At 39.8% G+C, this 10,370-nt stretch overlaps 1 protein-coding gene across 1 annotated transcript in view; it reads left to right on the top strand.

Annotated features, from left to right (window-relative positions):
• The window catches only part of LOC137969617 (uncharacterized), an 18,679-nt gene extending 9,347 nt beyond the window's left edge, over positions 1-9,332 (top strand). The window contains exons 3-5 of the mRNA XM_068815927.1: positions 2,026-2,269; positions 3,174-3,277; positions 7,501-9,332. Of these exons, the coding sequence (XP_068672028.1) occupies positions 2,026-2,269; positions 3,174-3,277; positions 7,501-7,713 (561 nt within the window). The 3' untranslated portion in view covers positions 7,714-9,332. The remainder of the gene's footprint in view (positions 1-2,025; positions 2,270-3,173; positions 3,278-7,500) is intronic.
• Positions 9,333-10,370: the final 1,038 nt, after the last annotated feature.

Genomic DNA, 10,370 nt, shown 5'->3' with positions numbered 1-10,370 from the left:
GCTAGAAAAAGTCAGTAATTCCCAGGCAAAACCTCTATCAATAACAAAATTTCCCAGCCAGCTCATCGAAACACCTGTATTTTTGCCAGCCAGCAAGATTCCTCTGGGGAACAGATAATGTGAAGAACAGATTCGTTGGGTGCCCCTGAATGTACAAATGTTTGAAAATAGGGGAAGTATGAGCATTATAATTAGGAAAAGTAATAATTCGAACAGCCTTCTTCTGCAGAACAATAATAGGATGTAAAGTGCATGGCTTCATAGGTGTCTCCCCAGATCATAAGACCATAAGTTAGAAAAGAATAAAAAAGGGGGTAATACAATTGAATCAATATATCCTGGGAGCCAAAAACACGAAGTTTTGATAAGATTCCAATGCTTCGGGAGATTTTCTTGCTTAACTGGTGAATGTGCTCCTTGAATTAAGGTGAGAATCAATGAAGACACCAAGGTATTTTACATGATCCTTCTGTTCAGTAGATTTGTTATTAACAAATATAGAAATGGATTTAGTGAGATTTTTTTGAGGAGGATGGAAGATAACAAAGTTAGTTTTGTCAATATTTAAAGATAATTTGTTGCAGCAAAGCTAATTATGGATTCTCTTTAACTCTAAATTGACCTTTGTTTCAAGAGATTCTAAAGATGACTCTGCAAAGAATAAATTGGAGTCATCTGCAAATAGATGAAAGTCGAATAAATTTGAGCAATTAGAAAAATCATTAATACAATGTATATAAAAGAAAGAGGAGTGGGCCAAGGACAGAACCCCGAGGGACACCGCACGAGATGACAGCAGAAGACGAGGTAGTATTGCCTATTGATACAGATTGTGATCTATTAGACAAGTAGGAGACAAACCAATCATAAGGAGTACCACGGATACCATATGAATGTAATTTAGCTAAAAGAATATCATGGTCTACAGTATCAAAAGCTTTCCTCAGATCTAGAAAATTCCGCATGAAAACTGGCCACTTTCAATTGCCCTTTGAATTTTATCAGCTATTAACAATAAAGCATGGTCAGTTGAATGATTTGCTCGGAAGCCAAATTGACCAGAATATATAATGTTATACTTCTCAAGATATTTATATAACCTCAGGCTATTATACATTAATTTTTCCAGAATCTGATTAAAAATTGACAAAAGCGATATGTAGTTTGATAAAGATGATGAAGAACCAGACTTGTAAACAGGAATAAAACGTGCCATCTCAAAAGAATCAGGAACAGTACCATGCAGAAGGGAATGAAAGGTTATATAAAATTTCCAAAGGCTTCGCGATAATAGAACTCAGACTCTTAAGTAAAGAAACAGGAATGCTAAATGGACCAGAAGCTTTTCCTGATTTGAGACTTAAAATAATATCTTTAATATCCTGCACGGATGTGGGACTAAGAAAATAGCTGTGAGGCAAAGGATTGAAGAGAAACGATGAAAAAGACGCATCAACCTTAGGAATAGCTTGGCTCAGAGACTTGCAAAAAACATTTATAAAATAATGATTAAACAATTACAATTTTTGAAGGCTCATTATAGGGAAGAATTAGATTTCTGTCAAACGATTGAAATAACACTCGTCGCAATTTTTTAATAAAATACTTGCAGTAGCTAATTTTGTTACAAAATTCGATGGACACTTCTTACAAAGTGCGACAAGCAATTTATTACAAATTGCGGAAGATATTAAAAAGTGGAGCAACTTTATTTCAGTGAGACAGAACACTCAATGGTGATGCTAAATAAGTAGTTCATAGTAAAGCAATCGATGTTGTTTCACATTTAACAACTCACGTTGTTAATGAGATGCGGCCACTAAGTCTAACCACTACATATAACAGTTAACTACTGTTAATAGACAGATTCAATAATAGTTATTTTTGGCAGAATCATCAGACCACGTCCTGTATTGCGCATTGCGCTCCTGTATGTTTCTTATATCGCAAGGCTATTCCAATGTATCACATAGTGGATTATTCTACAGCAGCATTTACAAAGCCTCATCCCATTATTTTTGACAGAATCATGATCATCAGACGGCGATTGTGCATTGCGGTCCTGTGTGTTTCATACATCACCAGTCAATTCCATGGTATCCCATCTTGGGTTCTTCTCCATCAGCATTTCAAAAGCTTCATCCGATCAAGCGAAACGCCAAGTATAAACTGTGGAACCCAGTCAAGAACGGAGTAATCATGTTTGATCCCAGCACACCTGGCAGCGTTTTCACCAGTGGAGGATTGGACACATCCGCTAATGACGAAAGTGAGAATGTTTTGTCTTTCTCGACCCATTTAGTTAAAGACCCATGTTCACCCAAAAGACAATGTAGCGCGCTTGTATTGTTGTTTTGAAATAGTTCCAGAGTTTTGATTCGGGTATTTTCGGATTTTCCGTCTGAGCGAAATTCAGCGCGGCGCGCAATGTCTTTTGGGTGAACATGGGCCTGTAGCGTCATTGCTTAAATTGCCTAATGCCACAATGCCGAGGCCTGTTCACATGGAGTTGGGGGACCCCGAGTAGATGAGGTACCTTGCCTCGGTGGGGTAACCAATCTCTCTTTCTTTCTTGATCGTGTTCACATGAGAGGAAGGATACCTCACCGAGGCGGGTATTCCGGACCGTGTGTAACCCGCTTAGGTGGGTTGAGTTTTCTTCATGTGACTGCTGAAGGTAGGGTACCCCGTCTGACTGGGGTAACATCCATCTGGCCATCTTTGTTTGTCTTCCTACTTAGCGACCACACGATAGCATTTGGAAACCTCACCCAAGTGCCACGGGGATAGAAATACTGCGTAGGGGGGTACGTCACCTACCCGCGGTCCCCCACTTCAGTGTGAAAAGGCCCTTAGTCATACCAGTATCCTTAAATTGTTTGGTATGGGAAGTAACTCATCGCTCTGAGCCCCACAAGACTCAACATACTTATGGGGAGTACGTAGAGATGCCGTATTTACTCGATTAAGCGCAGCGGTGTATTAACGCCTCATTCTTCTGATAAGGTGCGCTGTTAATTCGAGAGGGGCGTTTATTCGAGGGCAGTGTTTAATTGAGTAAATACGGTATCATGTGACGATAGGGCTTAATACGCTGTCAGTACACGGCTGAAGTCGTTCAACCTTTTGACAATAAGGACTTTAAATTAATGCGATATATTTATTCTTTTAAGATATCGTTGAGAGCCAATTTTATGGACAGGATCTGTATTATTTGGTTTTTAATGGGAGCCAGTATATTACAGCCGCTACTGAAGGCAAGGCAATCTCTCTTACGGTAAGTATTGTCTTAAATGTGACCCATGAGAAATCGTTTTCAGTCGAGTGTCCGAAATATTAATGTGGCGTGATACTTACTTTTCTGCATGATTTACAGCTATATATAAATTGGTCTGAAAACTCGCATAATCTTTTTAATCCTACCAGAACTTTGCAAACAAAAAAAAAAAGGCTCCAGTTCAAGTACACCTTAACCTTTCCAGTCTGGTATTGTCTCCACTCTTAAAATTTCTAAAAACGACTTTGAAACTATTAGCGAGAACAGAAACGGATTGAAACATGACAAACTTAGCCAACTTGGACGGTGTTTTTACAAGGATAGCTCAATGTGCTATTTTGGTATTCATAAGCTTGAGAACCGGCCTTCTTGAGAATTTATTATAGTCTCGAGCTCAAATTTAAATATTACGTGCGTTATCATTGGCCCAATTAGCTGGCCGAAATCAACTCAGTCCATGCCCCATTTGACCTTCATGGGTTCCTTCATGGTGCTTTCCTGCTAGCTCGATTCAATTTCAAGAGATACCGTCTGTAAGTTACTGGGCCGTGCTATCTGTTATCTGTTACTGCAGGGCTGAGTTGACCAAATACTCTTTACCCACGATTAAACGACAATCAAGCTGTCGAATTGTGGCCGCTAAAATGCCTTAAAATGTAATTTTTCCATAGAAGAAAAGACTTGAAAAGTTTAACCCAAAACTGAACGGCAGAAGCATCTTGAAACCCTCCTTGATCATTAAAAACAATATTGCAATAAAGTTCCCTCAAATCTTGGATTAGCCCTAGTCCGCATTTAAACAACTTTCCGACACTTACTTGCTTACTTCCTATTTTTGTTATTGTGTCAACAATAACATGAAGTATAACCCCTCCCTCTCATAATTACCTAATTATTGTGCCGATTGTGCCTAAAGGTGCTGTAATACGAGCAACGAAATCGTGCAACTTTCGGTGCAACATTGTTGCACTGTGTGTTGCAGAACGATGTTTCTCGTTTTACTACCGTCGGGATTCAATTGTTGTGCGACAAAATAGCTTGCGCCAAGTTGCAGCCGTGACATACAATCCGGCCTTTTGATTGGTCAAGTTCAGTCACGCGGTGACAGCGTAGTCACTCGAAGAATTGTAAACAAAGATGGCGGCCGCAAGAAAACGAGCAGCCGCTGTTCATCTTGTCATTTGGTTACTTGACGAAATGAACGAGGATTCGGCCACAAAACGAAAAAAAAGGAAGAGAGGTACTACAGAATCGATTTTAAGAAGACACGAGCGTGAAATCTACCATCTACTAGTACAATAATTGGCTTTAGAGGATCAAGAGTCCTATCGCAACTTTTTTCCTCTGACCAAAGCGCAGTTTTGTTTTGTGGTAGACCAGCTCTGACCGATGCTTGAACCTTTCCCAATTAATATAGTGCGATCGAAACATATCTACTGAAGTACGGGTTGCGGTCACTTTGAGATTTTTGGCAACAGGTGAGAGCTGCCATTCACTTGAATTCTCGTTTCGGATTTCGCGGAAACATATCTCCGAAATCGTCTCTGAGACATGCGAAATGTTATACAACAAACTCGCACCTGAATTTTTCAAGGTTCCCAGTACTGAGGAGGAGTGAAAGGCCATTGCCGAGAAGTCAGTAATTTATGGGAACAATTGACCGACTGTACAACTGTCCAACTGATGATGCTGATGACCTAACATTTACATCTGATCCTGACATCTGTGGGTGTTGACGCTATGGGTATACTGGTGAACACTGCTGATAGCCTTCCATCTCAACCTCAAACATGACGTCATTAATCTTCTTACGTGCAAGGGCAATCTGTCTTCCTGACAACATTTTGAGGGTACTTTCAAGCGACTTCAGGAAAAGGGCTACCTCGTCATTTTCTTTCTGGCAATTCAGCGTCATCTGTGTTTGAGCTGCTGAAAATTCAGTTAGAGGAGCTCTGAGGAAGTTGATTACTTCTTGAAAAGGCTCAATCTCACTTTTTCTAAACTGGAATTCTCCTTCGCTTTCATTTTTTTTTTCTGTGGAGGGCTCATTGACCTCAGTGGTATCAAAGTTGAATTTGCTAATTGTAGGATCAACATCTTCCCATCACAAATGCCATCTGTTTGTACAACTTTCAATGGGAGGAGTGCAAAGTATCTGTGCCTGACCCACTTACTTTGCTACTCTCTTCTCTCCTGATTTCTCTAGAAAATACTGTTTTCAGATTTTGCCATTGTTTCTTGATCTCACCTTGGGATTTTGATGGAGAAATTTTACCAAGCCTTTTCATGGTAACCTCCCTCAAAGCTCTGTCTCGATATGATGCTAACTTGTGGTTCCATAAGTTTTCATTCCCTCGATAGAAGTCAATTAATTGCTCATTTTGCTCCCCCGTCCTAGCCTGCGTGACAGGGGCAAAAAAGAGGAGAGAAGGGGAGAAAAACACGTCCCCCCTCCCGTTTCCCTCCCCCCTCTCCCCTTTTCACGCCTGCCACGCTGGCTACGTCCGTCCACTCTCTTTCGACTTTCTCTTTGGCTTGCCTTTGGATATCACCCTTTACATATGAAACCATATTATAAAACGTCCTCTTTGACACCTGATATTGAAAAAAAAAAAACAAACAATAAGGAGGATTATAACAGATAAATGGTTAACGATATTTTATAATTGTAAACTTTAAAGCCCTCTAAGGCCGAAGATCTCTCGGATTACATTACCTTTTTTCGTCCATGAGCAATTATCGTACATTACAGCATACTAGTTATCTGTGTCCCAATAGGTTAGTTGCAAACCAATTAGTAATGAGTTGAAAAAGGGTTTTGGCGAGCCATAGGCACGATGTCTGGGTTTTTTGTGGACAATAAATAAAATGAAAACAAGTTAATAACAACGTTACAAACTTAGAGAATAATGAAGTTAACAAAGCGAACCCAATCTTGTCTGTACCCTCCTCCTCTTCCTCCTCCTCCTCCTACGACACTGTGCAGGATTTCCAGACTCTTTTTCGCAGAAAGAAGGAAGAAAAAACGCCGAAGAAGACTGATTTGATGACGAGTGCTTGTGAGAGCGTCGAACGGGCATGTGTTCATCGACTTTTCCCCTCTTTCTTTAGTTCTTTGTTCAGAGATGAACGAACAATGTGCAACTCGAGTTTTCTTATCCCATCCGACGTAAGCCTCCGAGAGTTTTCAAAGGGCTTCGTCTTTAAGGTGCTTATTTTTATATAGGCATTACGATGTATCTCATAAACACGGATACTCTTCGACCACCTGAAGAACGCGAATATATCCTCTTCAGCCAACTTTTTACGTTCGTCACTCCCTGGCAAGAGGTCTCCTTCCTCAGAATCAATTGCAGCTGAATTTCTGTCCGCCATCTTTGTTAAACTCAACTCCCAAGTGAGGTGACTTTTGTCATCCAATCAGAAGTGAGCTTTTCCGGTTTTTGTTGAGCGTAAATCGCAGAAAGAGTGGTAAAACGGGCAACAATCCGGAATTTTGTTGAGAAAAGTAGAAGGCTTCTCTACTTTCTGCAACACGTTGCTGCAACTTGACGCAAGCTATTTTGTTGCACAACAATTGGATCCCGATGGTGGAAAACATCGTTCTGCAACACACAGTGCAACAGGTTTGCGCCGAAAGTTGCACGATTTTGTTGCTCGTATTACCGCGCCTTAACGAAGTCTGATTTTTGGAGCCGAAAATTAGCTTTATATGTTTCGGCTATCATATCACCAGTTTGATTCAAAGTATACCTTCAAGATCAGTAACGCATTTGTGTCCCTGATTGCTTGCTTTAAACTATTTCAGCAATAGAGGACGTTTTCCGTGTTTCTATAGCCTCATCTAAACATAAAGGGGAGTTGGGAGAATTTTCGACAGTTATAACTGTGGAGAATTCTCCCAACTGCCTCAAGTGTTTAGATGAGGCTATGGAAACACGGAAAAGAAGTCCTCTATTCCTTTTATAAAATATTCCTCAAAGATAATTCGACAAATGAAGGAAAATGCTGTTTTTTTACTTCTTGACTGAAACGGATTTTTTCAATACGCGCGTCTGACAATACGTAACCAATCAAAATTCGTGTGATGTCACAGCCGTGTTTCCATACTTTCATCTAAACATAGCTATTGACCAATGAGAGTGCGCGTACTATCCTAATTATTTTATAAAGTCAAATGGCCCCTTTCTCTTAAAATTCTCTCTTGTCTTTTCTCGTTTTAGACAAATCCCACAGATTACGCAAGATTTCAACCTATCTATTACTGGTCTTATACTATGTTCAGATGCAACCACAGGTCGACTGGAAACACTGGCTGGTACTTAGGATGCAACGAAAACGACAACTTGGCGGTACTTGTACGAGTGAATGAATCGTATGGTATTCCTGGCTACTATCCGGATCCCAGAACACTGTTTATCACCAATGCAATTTAGGAAATTTTCTTGCTTCACAAATGGTTTCATTAGTTTGTATCGCATCAGCGAGAAGTACCTTTGATTGGGTAACTCAGATTGACGTTATTAGCAAGTACTGCTCAATTTCCGGCACCCGAAGAGAAAAAAAATGGCTTCCCATCTTGATAATCTCAATATCGATCTGTTAAGCAACTTTTTGGATAGTTTATTCAGCTTTAATTTGTGAGATTTACCGTAACAGTTATCCTAGGAGTCGGTGAAATTGATCATTTACACTTATTTACTTGATAAACGTTAGCCATTTCCATCGTTAACTTGAAGCTTTTCCTTAAATAGACTCCAAATGCTGCTTTTCAGTTTGCGATGTTAAAAGATATTAACCATTTTTCTACAAAAGAATGCAAGTTAATCATCAAAAGAAAAAGTTCCATCGTGCACTCATTGACTTAGGCTGGCTGAAATGAATCGGGAAATAGCTTGTCGTATAATAGCTGTGGCTACACACACCTTGGGTTTGGGGCCTTCTGGAGGATAAATGGCTTGGGTTTGGTTCAGCTCAGCTTCCTGTTACCCTTGGGGATGCGGTTACACAGTAAAAGAACCCCTCAGTGTAACATAAAGAAAGCAATACTCAGTGATGCACGAAATCCAGGCATCTTACCTCGTGCTACAAGTAGGGTTGAAATTAGCCAAGCTTATCAGAGGACAACTCAGAGCACTGCAATTAGCTACGTTCTGCTTTATGATTGGCCAAGCCACCTCAGGGAGCAGATAAACCGTACTTTTAATTTCAGGAACTGTAATGGGAAGTTCTTTTGTTCTTTTTGGTGTATCCATGAATTGAAATAACCCTAGGGCAGGAAAGCCTGTTCCGCAATTGAGCTGGAAAAATCGCAAAAAATTGGCTTGGGTTGAAATTCAAAAGCACTACCTTGGAGATTTTCATAAGTGGTTTTTTTTTTGCCTCAGAACTGACCTTCCGTTGTTTTGAAATGGTCAAAGAACTATGACGCTAATGTTTTTCAAACAAAACATTAAATGCAAACTGAGTGACTCAGGCACATTTCAACCGCGCAGTTTGTGGCGATAAAAAAAAAAAAAAAGGATCCCGGTTTGCTGAAAACTGTTGTTGCATACAAAAAGTTGCCCTAAAGTTCCCCAAATTACGAAGAAAGAGCTCAAATGTTGCCTAAAATGCGAAAACTTGCTAAAGAAGCGGAAACAGTTGAAGTGCTCACGAGTGCTCGAAGCGTAGATTGTGTAAGTCCCTAAAATTTAAAGTTGTCAGGCGCAACTGGGAGAGGACTATTAAAGTAACCGCTGCGTCCTTGTGGAGACTGTCCTTGTTGCTTTAACTAAAGTAACGTACGTAAGGGTTCCAGTAACACCAACTATAAGGTTTCAAGCTCATGATTATAGGTAATCGTAGGTATTAGAGTCTCCCTCGTAAGAAAAAAAAAACTATGCAACTACAGTTGGAATGTCACCAACCATATGAGACCACAATATCAAGTCCCGACCTACCATATCAAGCATTAGGACCCAACTTCTGTCATTTTTAACACTTTTCAGCCTCCGTACAGTGAGTAAAAGTCACGAACATTTCGATGAAAATAAAAATGGAATTGAATTCTTAATCCCACCGTTGTATTATACTCCTTTCTCAACTTGTCAAATATCTATCGCCTTGGCCTTTAGTGGTCACGCTCTTAACCTAATTTCTGTGTTTCAAACACCCACTTACCCAGCACCACAACCTCTCCAGAAACCATCCGATCGCTATGACCTAATCCTTTTCCAAAGAAGACAGCGAAAGAGAGAACAAGCGCACGAAAGTGCAGAGTAAAAGTTGTCTGAGTGCTTTTTCAAATGTACCTTTTATTGAGACATTTCAGTTTCTTTATTTATCAGTTTAATGTTAGAGAAATGTTTCCCTGAGGATAAACCTAATGAATTGGAAACCAGGATTTTCAGTGGTGCCGATCATGTCCTCTAGATATGTAATATGCAAACCAATTAAAGGTCAACAATACAGCCCATCTGGAAATAAATGGTCTCAGTTTGGCAAATCCATGGTCATCCACTCTGCATAAATAAACAAAAAACAAATACATGAAATATAATGCTAGAAGAAGACTTTAGATACATGAATTTAGGGTTTAGATAGAAGAAACTCATGAGCTCCGCCGTTCTAAAAGCTTTGAAGTCGACAGATTATATAATAAGAAATATTACCAGCAACGTCACTACAGAGGCTAACAAATACCGGATGTCTGACAAGCACCGGAATCATAAAAGAAGGAGGGTAACCGGTTGACAACGATCAAATTCTACGTCATCAAGACTTGTAATTATAAATGTCCTCCTTCTTCATCGTTGTCAATATTTTTTGATGAATTCTCTTCACTACTGGAGGATCTTTGTATTCTCCCTGGTAACGTCATCATAATTGGTGATTTTAATATACGTGTGGACATTCCTGGCGATAGTGCTGCACGTACGTTCAACGATTTTCTCGGTATTTTCAACCTTAAACAGCATGTTGTATCTTCTACACATAAGAATGGACATACCTTAGACCTAATTATAACTAGACGTAATGACTGGTCTGTATCAGAACTTGTATCTGTTGTATCTGTTGTCTAAGAAGTTGCTTTTCGCAAATTTCGTAACAT

This window comes from Montipora foliosa, chromosome 9, assembly GCF_036669935.1.
Source record: "Montipora foliosa isolate CH-2021 chromosome 9, ASM3666993v2, whole genome shotgun sequence".
Lineage (NCBI taxonomy): Eukaryota > Metazoa > Cnidaria > Anthozoa > Scleractinia > Acroporidae > Montipora > Montipora foliosa.
The sequence above is the reverse complement of the archived record's forward strand: the minus strand, read 5'-3'. Positions and strand labels throughout refer to the sequence as shown.